The following is an 18,323-nucleotide window of genomic DNA, read 5'->3' on the forward strand; positions in this document are numbered from 1 at the left end:
CTGGCTTGCCAGAGCAGCGATGTCACGCTGGCCACGTGACCCAGAAGTGTCTTTGGACAGCGCTGGCCCTCGGCCTCTTGAGTGAGATGGGCGCACAACCCTAGAGTCTGTCAAGACTGGCCTGTACGGGCAGGGGTACCTTTACCTTTTTAACCTGAAAAAACAAAACCTGAAGCATCTGTAACCAGAGATATGACTGTAGTATTGTTCAGCTAATTGATACCATTCTGTCATAACTTGGGCTGGTTGTCATTCTAAAGAGCTTATTTATTGGGTTTGATTAGCAGGATATTCTGGTTCATATTCATTGCCACACTAGGACTCAGGTGGAAATTGCAGATCATTCTAGTGATCTTTCATTTTACCAATCATCAAGAGTCATTTTGCTTTTTCTTCCTCAAACTACGCATTTGCTACTACTACCCAAACTGTCCCATTATTCAGTCTCGGGGGGAAAAACCACACCTGCTCTCTTAATTTTAATGATGCAACTATGTTTCTTTTCTTTTTCTTTTCTATGTGTCTTGTTTTTCTTTTTTTGCTCCATGTATGCCTGTGTTGACCAAACCTTAAGTTCAGAGAGTAAACACTTCCAGCCAAACTTTCATATATTCTCTGCAGATGCTTACATAACTTCTTGTTTCACTGCTTACAAAGAAACTGGCATAAAAGTAATTATTTAGATGGAAGTGATCCAAAAGCCTGTATCTTCCTTACACACCATGTTTCTTGTAGTATAACACAACTCCCAATATATTGTGGTGTTGTACACTGTTGAGAAGTCTTCTGCTAGCTTGCCCACAAAAAGTTAAGAAACGTTTTCTCCTTTCACAAATGGCTTTTTGGATCCCAACCTCTCTGAAAACCACAGCTATAGTAACTGCGGTTGCAACTTCTTTATTCATTACATTTACTTGGGAGTAAACCACATGGAATTATATGGGATTAACTTCAGAGTAGACATCAGAGTCTAAATGGGAGTATATATTTTGGCTAAATGCTGCTTATCCTTTTTTAAAAAAATAATCTAATTGCATTTGACCTCAATATTCCTAACTAGGCCTATTGATCCCATGTTGTGCTGCCAGCCATATAGGATGAAAAAGAATAAATAAAGCTTCTTAATTCCAGTGTCTCTGGTTGGGAGGCTGCAGGCATTACCTTTATTTGTTGCTTTAATATTATCTTCAGTGACTGATCTTGGGCTAGGTACTCACTGTTGTGCCCCACTGTAAAACAGGACTAATGTCCTCTAGATGATATAAATGAAATATAGTGCTTATATATGTGCGTGTGTGTTATGCATTTGATTTGCCTTGTAGCCTGTGGCTTGCCTCCCTGCTTTTGCCAGCTGGAGCCACCTCCTTGCATGCATATTAGTTCCTGCTTTCTCCTTGTGGCACGTTTGACTCTGGATTGTGTTGGCCCTGCTATTGTCTGCCAAACCACACTGCTGAGCTGCTGGACTCCGCCCCTAGCCCTACCCACTCCTGTACAGGAATGTCCCTATTTTCACCCATGAAATTTTGGGAGGTAAGTACTCCCTGGTGTGCAGGACTCTCTGCCATTGCTGTACTTTTCTTTGAGCTGCTCCCTAGTTAATTTTCTTAATAGGATATGATCTTCCTCCATCTTGGTTCATTTATCAGTTAGGGGTGTTTGAGGTGTCTTGTATCAATTAAATTAGAAGGACTCTTGATGTATGTTCCCAATGCTTTTCTTCTAGAAATCCGTATGTTCCAGCCCTACAGATAAGCTAGTGGCCGAAGGCGCAATCACACTTCCATTTGTCCACCACTTTCCTCCAGGAAAACCCACAGTTTAGCACCGAATCAGAACAAATAGCGATCTGCAGAAAATCTGGTTGCTGTTTGATCTGATTTAATGCTGAAGAGTGGGTTTTCCTGGGGAAAGTGGCAAACTGTTATGTACTGAGTTGAATAGAATCCAAACTGCAGCAGTCTAATTGGTCCTAGAACAATAGGATCCAAAATGCAGCAATCTGATTGGTCCTAGAACAATAGGATTCAGAATGCAGCAGTCTGATTGGTCCTAGAACAATAGGATTCAGAATGTAGCAGTCTGATTGGTCCTAGAACAATGCAGCAGTATGATTGGTTGGCAGGTACCACCCAATCATGCTCCAGATAGAAGTGAATCCACAACCTGATTGGCTTACAGTAGAATTCTGGAATTAGTCAATCATGTGCAGCCCATTGTGTAAATAATGTATATAAAGCAGATACTTTGAGGGGACTTTCATTCATTCCTCCTCACCACTGAATAAAGAGCATGAAATCACTTTGCGACTCTGAGTATATTTCACAAACCAAAGCCAAAGCTACTCAGACCCATATCTATAAAGTACAAGAAGTGTGGGTGAGCCCATAGAATGTTTTGTACTGTATTTTTTTAAAATAGTTCATTCCAGATCATATTATCAAAAGCAAAAGTACAATTGCTGGATTTCCTGCCATTCCCCATATTTGACCTAGATTTTCATTTATTTTTTGCACCTTTGCAGATCAAAGCCTATACTCAACTTAAGTTATCAGGTCTTTATCCATCTGCATACTGGTGTGGGCAAGCACTAGTTGACATTCTTTTATATTACATTATTCTCCTCCTGATGGTCGGAATCTTGTTCATAGTTCACCATGGAATTATTTTTTTCCCTGAAGAGGCTCTTGCTGTGGTAAGTTTTGTTTTCTTCCAGATACTTTTATCCGTTCCTTGGTCCCCTTATTGGCGTCACCTCAACAACAGAAATCCAGTAGGATTCAGAAAAGATTTCCCGATGGCAGGAAGGAACTGTGTTGCCATGGAAAACCCAACTGCACCTGTTGAAGGTGCGGGCAGGAATTACTAAACTACTGCTGGCAGGAATACCTGGAACCTTGGAAGGGAAGAATAGGGCCAGTGATAGAGCCACTGGATCAAAAATCAGTCTGTTTCCCTTGGAGGAACCGAACCAGGACTCTTTGCTGCACCATCCACAAAGAATAAAAATTAACTGCCCAGGTAGGCAGGAGCCGGCAGGACTGCGGATGTGATGGCAAATCTGCCATTCTTCAGCCCTAGTAAAGATTCTTCCCCACGGCACCATTTTATTTTATTTATTACAAAAGCAGAATAACACTGTATTCAACTTGGAGGTTCCCAAAGCATCTTACAGAGCACAGCAAGCCGCAAGCCACATAATTACTAAAATCAACAGAGCGGCAAAGTGAACATAAAGCAGAAATTGCCTGCGTAATGGCATTGCCTGCCATTTTACATGCTGCACTCACTGAAGTGTATTTCACACATCCTGCAATAAATAATGTTGTATACTTATGTTTTTCTGCTCTACTTTTAACCCAAAGAACCATCAACCTTTTGGCTTTTAAATTGGCATAGGAGCAGGTGGTAACACTGTAAATGAGTACAGCACACTGCAGGTAGTGAAAAACTTTCAACAATGTGCAATAATTAAGGGAGTCTTTGTATTTCCTTTTGTGTTTTTCTATTAAAAATATGACCCCTGATTTCATTTGCAAAACATTGCAGGCCAATAATAATAATAATAATAATATATTTATACCCCGCCCATCTGGCTGGGTTTCCCCAGCCGCTCTGGGCAGCTTCCAACAAAACATTAGAATACAGTAACCTATTAAACATTAAAAGCTTTCCTAAACAGGGCTGCCTTCAGATGTCTTATAAAAGTTTGGAAAGGTGACAGATTGTATTCTGTGTTCTTAATCATTTTGTTGTGTTTTCATGTTATGCATAACTCAAATTTAATTTCCTCCCTGCAGGTTTTGTGCCTTATTGGCTATGTTCCATCGGTAATTCTGTTTCATTATGTTGTCTCTTTCACCTTCAAAACAATACAAAACACCAAAGAATTTTGGTCATTAATTTTTTCAACAGTAAGTCCAGTACTTGATACATCTTTCCTAGTTAATGCAATTTAGTATTTTGATTGACTGTTATATTTAAGAAATAATTATATGTCTTTTTTTTCTCATTTGGGTTGTAGCTCAGTCCTGCAAGTGAATAGTTGCAGCATGAAACCAAACTTTGCAGGATTAATTATTTGTCTCTTAGGCACTATTTACTGTTCCTTTTATTCTGGATATTACTTTTTGCTTTCTTGGCAAAAGCAATCTGTACAGCTGGTTTTTCAGTAGCCCACATGCAAATGAATGCTACAACATTTTTTAAAGATGGATAAAAAGAAATCAAATGGTGCTCTAATTTTATTGTAATTATCTTTATTTCTTTTCCCTTTTCAGGTAGCCTTGATTTGTGTTATTGTTATTGATGTAGCTTTTATTCAGTCGTACGCAATAGCAATTATAATTCACACGTGCTTTTCTATCTTCATCCCAATATATCCTCTTATTGGGTGTCTCATTTCTCTAACAGAGGTAAGTTTGCAGTGAACTAAAACAGTGATAAATTTTGTCTGTAGTTTCAAAAGTCTGGTGTGCCGGAGGCAATACATTTGATTAAAATTTCATTCCACATCACTCACTACATGACTTAAGACTAGTTATGGGCAACCATAGCTGGGCTCAGGAGACTGAACTATTTTGAAAGTTGGAAAATAGGTTGTTATTTCTTTTCTTTTTTTAAAATAAATTTTTATTCAATACAAGTTAAAATACATACATATTCATAACAAAAGAAAATACAAAAGAGAAAAACAAATACATCTATCCAAGGAAAAGGAATTGAAGAATATTTTGCCTCTTTTCATATTTACAGTTATTTATACCTCTATAAAATGCTATTCATGATAACACAGTGAAATGAAATGTAAGATATCAGAATAAAGAAAAGGGGAACAAAGAAAGAATAAAAAAGTAAAAGAAAAGATCATATATGATTTTTTTTTAAAAGTAGATACCGTATTTTTCGCCCTATAGGACGCACTTTTTCCCCTCCAAAAATGAAGGGGAAATCTGGGTGCGTCCTATGGGGCGAATGCAGGCTTCGCGGACCTCTCCGCAAACAGCAGGAGCGCTCCCGCTGCTGGCGGAGAGGTGCCTGCATGCTGAAGCCTGCGCGCGCTGAGCTCAGCGCGCCCAGGCTTCGCGGACCTCTCCGCTAGCAGCGGGAGCGCTCCCGCTGCTGGCGGAGAGGTGCCTGCATGCTGAAGCCTGCGCGCGCTGAGCTCAGCGCGCCCAGGCTTCGCGGACCTCTCCGCTAGCAGCGGGAACGCTCCCGCTGCTGGCGGAGAGGTGCCTGCATGCGGAAGCCTGCGCGCGCTGAGCTCAGCGCGCCCAGGCTTCGCGGACCTCTCCGCTAGCAGCGGGAACGCTCCCGCTGCTGGCGGAGAGGTGCCTGCATGCGGAAGCCTGCGCGCGCTGAGCTCAGCGCGCCCAGGCTTCGCGGACCTCTCCGCTAGCAGCGGGAGCGCTCCCGCTGCTGGCGGAGAGGTGCCTGCATGCCGAAGCCTGCGCGCGCTGAGCTCAGCGCGCCCAGGCTTCGCGGACCTCTCCGCTAGCAGCGGGAGCGCTCCCGCTGCTGGCGGAGAGGTGCCTGCATGCGGAAGCCTGCGCGCGCTGAGCTCAGCGCGCCCAGGCTTCGCGGACCTCTCCGCTAGCAGCGGGAGCGCTCCCGCTGCTGGCGGAGAGGTGCCTGCATGCCGAAGCCTGCGCGCGCTGAGCTCAGCGCGCCCAGGCTTGGCGGACCTCTCCGCTAGCAGCGGGAGCGCTCCCGCTGCTGGCGGAGAGGTGCCTGCATGCCGAAGCCTCCGCGCGCTGAGCTCAGCGCGTCCAGGCTTCGCGGACCTCTCCGCTAGCAGCGGGAGCCAGCACTGGGCTCCCACGGCTGGCAGAGAGCTGCCTGTTTGGGGGCTGGGGTCGGGGGAAGCTCGGGCTTCCCCAACCCCGCGCCTGGGGGGGAAATAATTTTTTTCCTTTATTTCCCCCCCAAAAAACTAGGTGCGCCTTATGGGACGGTGCGTCCTATAGGGCGAAAAATACGGTAAGCACTCACAATACATAGCCATTTCCCATCTATATTTACATTCAATTGTATCATTTCGTCTTGTCCTTATCTACCGGTACCTTAAATAAATTGTTTCTTTTGAAAGAAAAAAGAAAAAACAGAAAAAAGAAAAAAAGAAAAGAAAAATAACGACTTCCACCGTTTACCTCACATGTTTTTAATAATCCCTTCTTCAGAGCCTCTGTTCTTCATATTTTCCCTTTTGGTTTCCTTAATGTCTCACTTTGTATTTTTTATATTACGCACAAGATTATTCTAAACACAACCAAATTTTTGTAGTTGAGCCCTGGTTTTGTAAATAATCATTTAAACACTCCCATTGCTTCATAACCATAGTTTTGGATTTTCTCCTTATTATATCTGTCAATTTTGCTAATTCCAGGTACTCGCAAAGTTTCCCCAACCATTCTCTTTTTGTTGGGATGCTTTCCTCTTTCCAATAGCTAGCAATCAAAATTCTTGCCGCTGTTGTCGCTTATAGAAATAAGTTAATTTTCTCTTTGGGGATATCTTTATCTAAGATTCCTAATAAATATGCCTCTGCCTTTTTTTTATGTGATGTCCTTATCAATTTTTTTATTTCGTCATGGATCATATCCCAAAAGATTTTAATCTTTGGGCAAGTCCACCACATGTGATATAACGTACCTTTTGTTCTGTTACATTTCCAACATTTGTCGTTGTTCCTTTTATTTATTTTTGGGCTTGTAAATTCTTTATTTGTTGGAGGATATCTTCATTCTTTGGGTTTTTCACTAGGTCTTTTTCTTTCTCTCTTATTTGTTTATTTATTTCCATAATATTATTATCTTTATTTCTCCTTATCTTTCCCATTTGTTGTATTAGGGATTGTATTATCTCATATAGGCTTTGCTTGCTTCCCAAATCATTTTTTTATCCGTATCCTGATTTTCATTTATTTCATAAAATTCTTTCAATATTTCCTTTGCCCTTTTAACCCTTTGATCGTCTCTCCATACCTCCTTGTTGAGTTTCACCTTTTTGATCTAGTTATGTTATGTTAACTAGTTATCTAGTTATTGCTTTTATTTAAGTTGTATTTAAATGAAATCTATTGTTTCTCTTGTATTTTGACGCTCTCTTTGAAACAAGGAAAAGCAGGTTTGTTTGTTGTAAAAATGTATGCTTTTTGATGAGCTTCCTGCAAAAATCAGTCTGTGGAAGAAATAATTCAGATAAATTAATTGTTTCAAAAAGCATTTTCTAAATGGTAATATTATATAAATGAACTCAGAATGACTTGTAGAAATATGAGGGGTGAAATATTGAAATAAGCATTTTCTGTATTGTTAGGTAGCAGAGAAGCTTGGTCGAAATATGGAAAGAAATACAGAAAGGCTATTGGTTTCAACAATAGCGGTAGGCACCATATTTTCCCTTAAGAATTTAAGAGGTGGGTTGTCTGGATACACTTTTACATGTAATGATAAGGTGTTATTGTTTTTATTTTATTTCATAAAATGTATATATTGCTTGCATGTAAAAAACCTCAAAGCGGTTTACAAAAAGGTGTGGGGCAGGTGAGCATGGTTTGAAGAAGGCTGCCTCTTGTGTCATATTTGATCCCCTGGCCGCTCAAGTTTGATCCATGGGCCAAATGTTTTCCATCACTGATCTATGGGGAAGACATGGCCATAATCACGGTCATTAAACTGAGCTTAAAGGGTTCTTTTAGAGTTATTTTGCTAAAACATAGAAGCAAGTGTATGCTGGTGCAACTAGTCTTGCTTCTAACACTAGGTGAAGATCAGCCATGTTTGATGTACTCTTCCTGACCCTCCCACCACTGTGGCATATAAATGATATTGAAGGGTGTATAGCACAAATTGGGTTGAGGCATCCTACTAATTGCTTAAATAAATACCCGTATTTTTCGCTCTATAAGACACACCCGACCATAAGATGCACCTAGTTTTTAGAGGAGGAAAACAAGGGGGGGGGGGAAGATTCTGAATCAAATGTTGTTGAGCAGGCTTTGCGCGGCTATCGCTGAAGCCAGAACAGCAAGAGGGATCACTGCGCAGCAATCCCTCTTCCTGTTCTGGCTTCTGGGATAGCTGCGCAGCCTGCATTCGCTCCATAAGGCTCACACACATTTCCCCTTACTTTTTAGGAGGGAAAAAGTGTGTCTTATAAAGCGAAAAATATGGTAAATAGTTGTGGAGACAACCGACAGATTGTTGCAGAAAGGGAAATGTAATGAAGGTCTTAAGATGCTCCATCACTCTAATTGTATTGTATTATTATCTTGCTTTGTGATGCCTCACGTGAAGTGTGATACATAAAGTAAATAAATACTAATATTTTATTTATCTTTGTATTTATATTCTACATTTTCTTCAAAGAGTTAAAGGCGGCGTACACACTTACTCCCTCCCCCCCTTTATCCTCTCAACAACCCCGTGAGGTAGTTTAGGTTGAGAAGAAATGACTGGCCCAAGGTCACCCAGTGAGCTTCATGGCCAAGTGGAGATTTGAACCCGGGTCTCCCAGGTCCTAGTCCCGCCCTCTAACCACTACACCACACTGGCTCTATCTTACATTGTTTTGTGGGAAGAGAGTGGAGCAATGTGCAAAGAGGGGGGATGCATCTAGGGTCCTTTGCAAAGGAGAAAATCCATTTTATTTAATGTGCTTATTCCTTTCTTCTCTTTTAGCCCTACTTGCAATGTGTCATTTGGCTCTTCCTTCTACGCTATCTTGAGGTGAAATGTGGAGGCAAATCAATGAGAAATGACCCATTTTTCAGGTTGGTATGCCTCTGTTTATGGTACTGAAATTACTACACCAAGCCAGTGTTAGTCAGTAGTGAACTGCAACAAAGTATACACATTAAAAGTCTCTTGGTCCATGGAGAAGTGACCACTTGCTGATGTTTAGGGCTTAAGGGAGGGCTGGAGTGATTACTTAGATAGGCAATACTTTTAGGGACGTCAGTGAAGCAATTGGAGTCCAAGAGTTTGCCCTGGGATCCTTGCAATGCCACAGTTTTTTCTGTTCATGATCTAAAAGTAGTGCCTGACACTACTTTATTAGGCAAACTAAAATATCACAGAATAGTGTGCATGCTTTCCTAGTTAGTGGATCAGACAAATATATTGTAGCCATCAGCATCAGAGAGTTTATTTGAACTTTTTCCCAAGTCAAACACCTCAATATGCTTTAGAATGAGAAGGAAAACAAAGCCTTCACACAGCTTCTCAGAACACCCACCCATCGTCCAACCATTTCTTTAGCTGACTGAATATGTGATGATTCTTGCATGAAAGACCATTCTTCTTATTGCTGCACATAAGAAACTGAATCAGGGATAAATGGGATATTATCAGCGACTGTAGCGTGAATGCTGCCACCTTCTCATTCACCCAATCCCTCTTTGATCTAGCAAAATATCTCACTTGTCTATTTTAGGTGTTTTTCTAGCCAATTCTGTCACAAGGTCATATTGGACAGGGAAGCATCAATATGGTTTCATGTAGGTCTACCTGATGGCATTATTTCTGTTAGTTCTATCTGTTCAGAGGTCCCAATGAGCAGATTTTAAATATATTTCCTTAACTTCAGAACTCCTGCGAAGCTGAAGGCCAGGAAATCGCCAGATGTGCCGTTTGACGAGGATGAGGATGAAGATGTTGTAGCTGAGAGGTTGAGGGTTAAGGAGATGACAACGAGCCAGAGCTGTGAGGAGGTAAATCTTGCTCTTCAGTATCAACCCTGTGAACCTACTGGCACCTGGTTGTATTGTAAGACCTGTATAAGGGGGGTGATGTGCCTTACCTCTCTTATAGTGATAGTCTGTTTCAAAAAGCACAATTTCCAAATCATGAGTTATGCACCTTGTTTAACTAACAATCCCTGGTTAGCAGAAGACGTGCTAAGATGTGCTAAGTTTATGGGAACTGAAAGTAAATGCCCATGAAATCCTTCTCCTGGCTGCACAGGTGAGCATGTGAGGTTGAGGCTTTGCTCAGGCTTGTTTGAACTTGTGCATGTAGCAAGAAAGCATGGTTTAGTTTTCCATGTGCGTTATTAATTAAGCTCTGTTATCTTTTGTTTCACTAGAAACCGGCCATTTTGGTCAGCAATTTACATAAAGATTATGATGAAAGGACAGATTTTCTTCTCGGAAGAAAAATCAAGAAGGTGGCAACCAATCAGGTCTTTTTTTGTGTAAAAAAAGGTTAGTTGTAAAAATAAATAAGTCGGGAAAATCAAATGCACCATCTCATTAAACAGAACTGCACATTTTACGTGTTTGCCTGTTCTTTTTCCAGGAGAAATTCTGGGACTGCTAGGCCCCAATGGAGCTGGGAAGAGCACACTGATTAATATGTTGGTGGGAGACGTAGAACCAACCTCAGGCCAGGTATTCAAGTGCAACCTGAAGCTGGTGTCCCCCCTCTTCCATCCAGAACAGGTTTCATAGCTCAGGCTGTAGTCCTTTTTTTTCAGAGGGTAAAAAATGTTATTTCATACTGAGGATCCATACTCTTTTCTGGATATTTCTTTCCAGCTGGCATGTAAATACCTAAACCTCAGCTAGATGGCCAAAGAAGATTATGCAAGAGTGGGGTGCCCATTATTGGAAATGTTCATGCATATGAATTTTCAGTGCCTAACTCCTTTTTGGTTTCATAGATAATCTCAGAACTATGAACTGGGGGGGGGGGGGTCACAAGACCTACTAAACTACATGGTTGAGAGTTGTGAACAGACTCATGTTTGCTTTGCTTCTAAAGCTAACACTTTTAGAGGGGGTACAATGGGTTTTCCGTTCATATGATATATGGCTTAGATTCAGAAATAGGCGCTGGGATGTTGTGACTACCCATAGGAAGGCTATTTCCCAGATGGCTCCTGGTATATAAAAGAGTGATCATGTAGTAAAACCAAACCTGAGCATTTCTTGTAATTTTTTTAAAAATTTAACTTTCCATGCAATCAACTTTTCTGCATGTTAACTGCAAACTATATGTAAAAATATTGAATAAGGACTGGTATATTCACAGGTGCTGATGGGAGATTATTCTTTAGGCGAAAATAACAAGGATAGCTCCATGAGATTTATGGGATACTGTCCACAGACAAATCCACTTTGGCCTGATATTACATTGCAGGAACATTTTGAAATTTATGGTGCTATCAAAGGAATGAGTGAAAGTAACATAAAAGAATTCATAAAATGGTAAATATATATTTTAAACACTTTGTTTACATTCAGATAAGTTTCTTCTCTTTTACTTTGGTATAATGTCTCCCTGAAAATGGTTGTTAGCTTCAACTTAAAAACCACACCACACAGATTCTTGTAGATTCACAGATATATCTAAGACATAAATTTGCATCATTTTATTTTTAGGCTGATGAAAGCTGTAGTTCAGATTCTGCTTTCTGTTATGTATCAAAATCTTCTGTGCTAGTTTGAAAGGTAATTTGTAGTCAACAGTCTAAGTTACAGACAAAATTGTCAGGTTGCAAGACTTTTCTGGTCACATCTCTTAAAGCAACATTAAAAAAACACTTAAGCTACCTGTGGCATACATCTTGATTATTTCTGTAGGGAAGATCAATCCAGTTAAAACCACAAATAGTGTAAAGTTAACTGGAGATCAAATAATACTAGCTAAAACACAAAATGTCATATGAAGTAATTTACTTGAAAAAGAACTAATGAGCATACACTAAAGTTCTCTAATACTGGTTTCTTAGAATGTTTAACACTGTATACTTTTGTTTTTCTCCAGCATTTCCCATGCACTTGACCTCAAGGAACATCTACAGAAAAGAGCAAAGGACCTTGGAGTAGGAATCAAACGAAAGGTATTTGATTGTTGTTTTTAAGCTGAATTGCTAAACCAAAAATCCAGGATCAATAAGCCTGGATATGCATGACCACTGTGAATCCACACATTCTTGTTTCACCAAAAGCCAGGGGGCATCAAGCCAAAAAACATTGCTTAATAACCTGGCTTCTTTTGAAGCTAGTTTCTAGGTTTGCTCACAATGGAAAGCTGTGCTAGAAATCTTGGCTTGTTCTGCCACTGGTAGGAAGGAAGGAGCAAAGTAGTAGGAAATGGGCTGCATGATGATGCACGTCACTTGTGCATATCCCAAGTTTAAGTCAGGATTTTTGGCTTGGCATTAGTGTTCAAATGCAGCCAATGGTGCATTGTATAATGGTCACCCTTCCCTTCCCTTCTCTTTCAGTTATGCTTTGCTCTTAGTATGCTTGGTAACCCTAATGTTACTCTATTAGATGAGCCATCTACTGGTATGGACCCTGTAGGGATACAGCAGATGTGGTGAGTAACCCCAAATATCATGGAGGCTTTATGTGGAAAGCAATATCACATGTGTGTGTGGCTTATAACCATGCTTTGCTCATTATCTCTCTTCTGCTTCTGAACAGTAGGCTCAGTCTTTTTGCATCTTTACAATGTACATATCTTGAAGATACATGCTTAGATAATCTATCCCATATTATTGGCTGCCTTCCTATTAATGCTATAGGTGTATTCATTTATATATATGACAGATGTTAGCAGGGCTAAAACAAACCTTCTCCCCTGAAGAGTTTACAGTCGAAATTGGGTGTGGCATTGGGGAACACTATTAGCTGATCCTTTCCACCCTCTTTGCTGTTTCCTCTTTCATGTTGACCAGGCATAGGCAAACTCGGCCCGCCAGATGTTTTGGGACTACAACTCCCATGATCCCTAGCTAACAGGACCAGTGGTCAGGGATGATGGGAATTGTAGTCTCAAAACATCTGGAGGGCCGAGTTTGCCTATGCCTGATGTTGACACACAGTAGCTTTGTTCCCACTGGCTGTCCTTTTTCTTTCACAGAACTTCCATGGCACCAGCTGCATGTCACGACTAAGCGCTCATCCAGACTGCCTTTTGTGCCATGTTTCTAAGGCATGGGTTTAAAGCTCTGAGCGTGTCCTGGCGCTTTCCCCAGGAAAGCCTGCATTTCACCGCTGAATCAGAACAAAGGGCAACTGGGTTTTCCGTGAATTGCCATTTTTGCTCCGATTCAGCAGTAAAATGTTGGTTTTCCCAGGGAAAGCACCAGGACAAAAAACAAAGCAAAACGCTAAGACATGGGCCTTTAAAAGGCAGACCTATATCTGGAAAGTGCAACGTAACAGGAAGTCTGGATGATCCCTAAATGTCAGAGGGAATGTGAGGAGAGAATGCATTTGGTGGCTACTCACAGTATACCACTGCCTGTACATTTCCCACTCACTTGCGGAAGATCCAACAAATGATCTTATGCCCTTTATATGTAACTGCACACCGAAAGAGCAACAATTTGTAACTTATTCACCATAGGAAAGCAATTCGGGCAGCCTTAAAAAGTAAGGAGAGAGCAGCTATTCTGACAACTCATTATATGGAGGAAGCAGAGGCTGTGTGTGATCGAGTCGCAATCTTGGTGTCTGGAAAATTAAGGTACTTCCTTGGCATCTTGAGTGAAGAAGCTCAGATTTTTATTGTTAAAAACGAATTTAATGCCAAAATCTATTATTTTGTTTGCCTGTCTCTCCCCCCCAAAACGGATAGGTGCATTGGTACAGTTCAACACCTCAAGAGTAAATTTGGCAGAGGATATTTCTTAGAAATGAAATTAAGAGAAGTGCCGGATTTACAGCAGAAGGAGCGTCTTCAAAGGATGGTTTTGCGCATCTTTCCAAACGCAAGTTGCCAGAAAAGGTAGAAATCAATAGTTGACGTTTCTGAGCATTCAAAAGAAAAAGTGCTTACCATTCTTTTTTCAAGCAATCGTTTTAAAAATAAAAGCAGAGAGAAAATATTACAATTATAAGAAAAGAAAACACTATGGCCAAAATGTATTAGTTTTCTATGAGAGCTCTTGTACACTTTGGGCTTTGAGTAATGCTTACTAGAGAAACATACCTTATAGACCAGAGGTTCTGGAAATGTGGTCCAAGGTCCACCAAAGAAACTGGCATAGTAAAGCAACCAGCATTCCCCTTGTCTATTTTGCTATCATTTACCGAGCCATAGCTGCAGAAGGCAGGAAGCTGCCATTCCTGTCTGCATTTGCTGTGTCAAGGATCTGTCCAAGCATGGAGTTAATTACCCCCCACCCGCTTCAGCTTGGCTGAATCACTCATCATTATTTTCTTGATGTGATGGGAGCAGAGAGGTGCACATCTAAGACTGGTGCTGATTTAAGTCTCTCCTCATAGTGTTCAAGTGAAAGAACCCTGAATTACAGTGGTACCTTGAGTTACAAACTCTGCTAATCTGGAAGAGTTACCTCGAGTTGAGAACTTTGCCCCAGGATGAGAACGGAAATCGTGTGCCGGCAGCAAGAGGCCCCATTAAGAACAGTTTCAGGTTAAGAACGGACCTCCGGAATGAATTAAGTTCGTAACTAGATGTACCACTGTATTGCTATGGTTAATCAACACGTTTTCATTCTCAAAATAGATGGAACTTGGTACATGGAAGGTTTCATCAGTGAATGCTTTGGCAACTAGGCAAGCACCTTGAATGCCTCCCTCTCGTATCATCTAAATACCTTCCTAAATACCTAAATACCTTTATCTAATAAGATAAAACCTCTAGTTTGATTCAGAGTTATTGTACCTGTTTGGCTACATTGTACAAAATGCTTAACTCCTGCATCTTTACTCCAAGCAATTTTGTGATTCTCATTTCTGCTTAGTTGTGGTGGTATGTACTTGTGTCTGTTTTTTGTGTGTTGCAGCATTGCCTCTGTTTTGGCTTACAAAATCCCAAAGGAAGATGTCCACTCGCTTGCAGTATCTTTTTCTAAACTGGAGGAAGGTGAGGCAACAATTTACTAAGTAGAATCTTCATCACTGGGTTCTAAGTTATCCATCCAAATCTCATAGTAATCTGAATTCACCCTGCCAAACTCCCACATTGTCCCCACTATGTAAACAACACATTCCTTTATCCAAATGTTAGATTACCTACAAGCTTTTATCGTCTCCCAGGCCATTTGCCTTGGTGCATGTGTCGCCTTCTTCCCTTGCTTTTGTGAGGCATAGTAAAGTCAGAGCATTTTAAAGAGGCACAGGATTGTCTCCTGAGAAATAAACTTGCCATTCCCTTAGAGCCACAAGGTATGTTTGACAGGCTGCAGTGTCCTTAAACATTTAAATCCACTGCACTACAACTTGACAGTGGCTTTCCCATTGAGGACAACTGGGTTCCTGTACCCTATTATGGCCACTTCTGGCCATACTGATTTTAGTTGATTGTGTGTATGTATTCTTTTGATGCCTATGATTGTAAATACTTCTTTTTAACATTTCTAACAGCAAGACATGCTTTTAATATTGAAGAGTACAGCTTTTCTCAAGCAACACTGGAACAGGTAATTTAACCGTTTTTCAAGAACAGAGCATGCCAGCCCTAGAAAATAAGTTTGAAATGCGGTGTCTCCATTTACATTTCTTATATAAAATTGTCATTTTATAATTCATAAATTAGTTACATACCTAATGATGTTTTGTCACATAGTGGGGGGTGTCGTCGGGAATTGATCCCCCAGAAGAAAAACCTCTATGTTTACATGTACAGATGATTTGTAATATAGCACTGTTGACTGGTGGAGATTTAGAAACCTATACTAGCTTAGAGCACTATTCTGCCTATAGGACGGGGCAGAATCCATGTATTAATTCATATTTCTTATTCATTTTAGGTATTTATGGAACTTGTCAAAGAGCAAGAAGAGGAAGAGAGCAATTTTGGAACCCTAAATGGAACAATTAGTTGGGAAAGATCCCAGGGGGAGAGAGTTATTTTCTGATTTGTTTCACATTGCAGAAATTTAAGAGCTTCACTTGTCAGGGTATTTGCTAAATATTTGTTTGCTGTGGCTCTAGAGAACAAATATCTTACAGAGCCTATTCCTGAGCAATTGAGTAAACCTTCTTTGCCTTATGAAATATTATGAAATGCCTTTATTTTTGAATACTCTTACTACTATTCTAAGACTTGCTTCTTTTTAAAAAAAGTAATAATGAAAACCTCTATGATTTTATCCTTTTGTTTTGTTCTGTAGTAGTGGTGGAAAGAGGGCAATGTACTTAATATACTGTTTGGGGGCAATTTATTTTTCAAGAAACTCATTGGCTTTATGGGAAGGACCATGGCTTGGGCCCCAGTGAACTCTAACCCACTAAATTTAAGCTTCAGGTAAGACCAATCGTCCTATTTCAGTGGGTTAAGGAAGGGTTAACTGAGTTGGGACTGCAGTGCAAATACTAAAGAACCTAATGCAATACTGTGCTTGCATCAGCTGAAGAATACACGTCCAGTCTGTGGTGCCTAGGGAAGATGATCATGTTGCCATTTTACAAATATCCAGCAATGATGTGTTCACAGCAAAGGCAGCATTAGCTGCTGCTGACCTAATTGAATGAGCATGAACCTTTGTTTGCTAGGGTCTGTGTTGAAGTGCTTGTTAACTCTTTATTGCACTACAGTACTTCAAAAAAAGCAATTGCACTTCCAGAAATCCCCTCATCTCAGTCAAAAAAACAATGGGAGCACAATATGGGTTATGAAATAAACACTGCCCAATGGACTAAACTGTGGTCTAAACCTCCCTTTAAATCCATATCAGCCAAAAGAAGGCAACTCACATTGAAACTTATCTCTAGATGGTACCTAACAACCCAAAAGGTGGTGCTGACACACCCAGGAACCCCACCAAAATGATGGAGCGGTTGCACCCCTTTGGACATCACTCCTACAAGAAATAGGCAAAATAACAAAACAGGTACTAGAAGCCACCCAAGAACTGGCCCTACTGAATATTTTCCAAGACAATAGGCACATTCACACTACAAAGAACTCATAACCCACCTATGCTCAGCAGCCAGGATCATCATAACTAGACACTGGAGGTGACCTTCAGGAGTGAACACAAGCCACTGGGACCAAACTGTCTGGGAAAACCTAAGCAACACATTGAAACTAGCATGGGGACAAACAAAAGAGGATGCCTTCACCCTGTTGTGCCTCTCCTTTATTACATACAAAGCCCAACAAGACAAGAACCCACCGACTGCATATGAATCAATATGACTAACTTAACCTAACAACCCCTGCCCCTCACCCATGCAAACAAAACTCACTGCAGTCAACTGAAGGCAATCAACCAGGCCTTGCCTCCCAATCTCCCTCACCGCCAGTGAAGATGTATGAATAGAAAGAGAATCTGCCCATGTGACACTGACCCAAAACCTTGCACATAACACAATGTAAAATAATGAACATTTAATACTCTCTTCTCTCCCCCCCCCCTTTCTCCCCCAACCTTTTATTGACTAAAACATTGGCATCTCATGTCGAATATGACTGATCTGTAGAAAGGACTCTGAACTGAAAACAGATGCTGTTTGTACTCATGTAACCCAATAAAAATTAATTTTAAAAAAAGCAATTGCACTTGAGAATTAGTGACAAGGCATTTATGGCATTGTTCTAGCTCCCCCTTTTGGGTTACATATTCTGAACAACAGTCACATTATCTAGAATAGATCTGGTCAGATGGGTATAGTCAGCATTTCATGAGCTCGAAATAAGTATTTTGCCTGCAGCCAATCATTTTAAGCCATTATGAATTACATTCAATAATGTCATAATACATTTCAATATATGTGTAATGTGGTATAAGACTACCAATGCTCCATTTTGTTTTGGATGGTTTAAACCATTACCGTTGCAAAGAACCCTGTATACTGCATGCATGCATACGTCCATTTGTTTAAATGGGTTTCTCTCACTTCAAATGCAAATTGTAAAGGCAACATGACTAAATCACTTTATACAGCATATTAAAGCGTTGCATTATCTTTTGCCATTTTAAATGTCAACACACAAGATGTACTACATGTTTGACAGACTTAACTTTTTGTGTTCCGTTTTCAAGGTCTTTACAATTTGTAGCAGCACACCCCAGTTCTAATGTTTTGATAACCATGGAAAGCAATGAATCTGTTCCATTGGCCACTGGAATAACAAAATAGAGGAATAAACATTTATATGATAAAGTCATAGTTGCATGTAATCAATTTAGGATTAGGTTGTAAAGAGAATAAAGTGGAGATCATATTATCACACCCCCATGAGAAACTGAATTTGAATGAAAGCCATACCTTATATCTCTGCTTATGAAATTAAAGATGTTCCAGCCACTGATGCACTCTATAGTTTGATGGTTAAATTGTGGGTTCTAGCAGATTTGCATTTGTTTTAACATGCATGCTTCCAGCAGACTTGCAC

General features: G+C 40.5%; 1 protein-coding gene and 1 long non-coding RNA gene across 16 annotated transcripts in view; one reads left to right on the forward strand and one right to left on the reverse strand.

Moving 5' to 3' along the window:
• LOC310671378 (cholesterol transporter ABCA5-like) overlaps nt 1-18,091 on the forward strand; it is a 52,511-nt gene extending 34,420 nt beyond the window's left edge. For 14 of the 15 annotated variants that reach the window (XM_083427259.1, XM_083427258.1, XM_083427257.1 and 11 more), the window contains 16 exons: nt 2,525-2,695; nt 3,801-3,914; nt 4,281-4,415; nt 7,318-7,383; nt 8,682-8,773; nt 9,589-9,712; nt 10,087-10,204; nt 10,299-10,390; nt 11,034-11,209; nt 11,769-11,844; nt 12,232-12,326; nt 13,362-13,481; nt 13,593-13,742; nt 14,767-14,846; nt 15,347-15,402; nt 15,733-18,091. In XM_083427259.1, the coding sequence (XP_083283385.1) occupies nt 2,525-2,695; nt 3,801-3,914; nt 4,281-4,415; nt 7,318-7,383; nt 8,682-8,773; nt 9,589-9,712; nt 10,087-10,204; nt 10,299-10,390; nt 11,034-11,209; nt 11,769-11,844; nt 12,232-12,326; nt 13,362-13,481; nt 13,593-13,742; nt 14,767-14,846; nt 15,347-15,402; nt 15,733-15,840 (1,773 nt within the window). In that variant the 3' untranslated portion in view covers nt 15,841-18,091. The remainder of the gene's footprint in view (nt 1-2,524; nt 2,696-3,800; nt 3,915-4,280; nt 4,416-7,317; nt 7,384-8,681; nt 8,774-9,588; nt 9,713-10,086; nt 10,205-10,298; nt 10,391-11,033; nt 11,210-11,768; nt 11,845-12,231; nt 12,327-13,361; nt 13,482-13,592; nt 13,743-14,766; nt 14,847-15,346; nt 15,403-15,732) is intronic. The other variant, XM_083427253.1, reaches the window with a different exon arrangement.
• On the reverse strand, nt 13,517-14,758 carry LOC310671833. The gene is made up of 2 exons (XR_014508240.1): nt 14,646-14,758; nt 13,517-13,765 (listed from the first exon to the last, which is right to left on the reverse strand). It is a non-coding gene; the product is annotated as an uncharacterized lncRNA (long non-coding RNA).
• Nucleotides 18,092-18,323: the final 232 nt, after the last annotated feature.

Source organism: Podarcis tiliguerta, assembly GCF_965153285.1.
Source record: "Podarcis tiliguerta genome assembly, chromosome: 2".
NCBI classification, from domain to species: domain Eukaryota; kingdom Metazoa; phylum Chordata; class Lepidosauria; order Squamata; family Lacertidae; genus Podarcis; species Podarcis tiliguerta.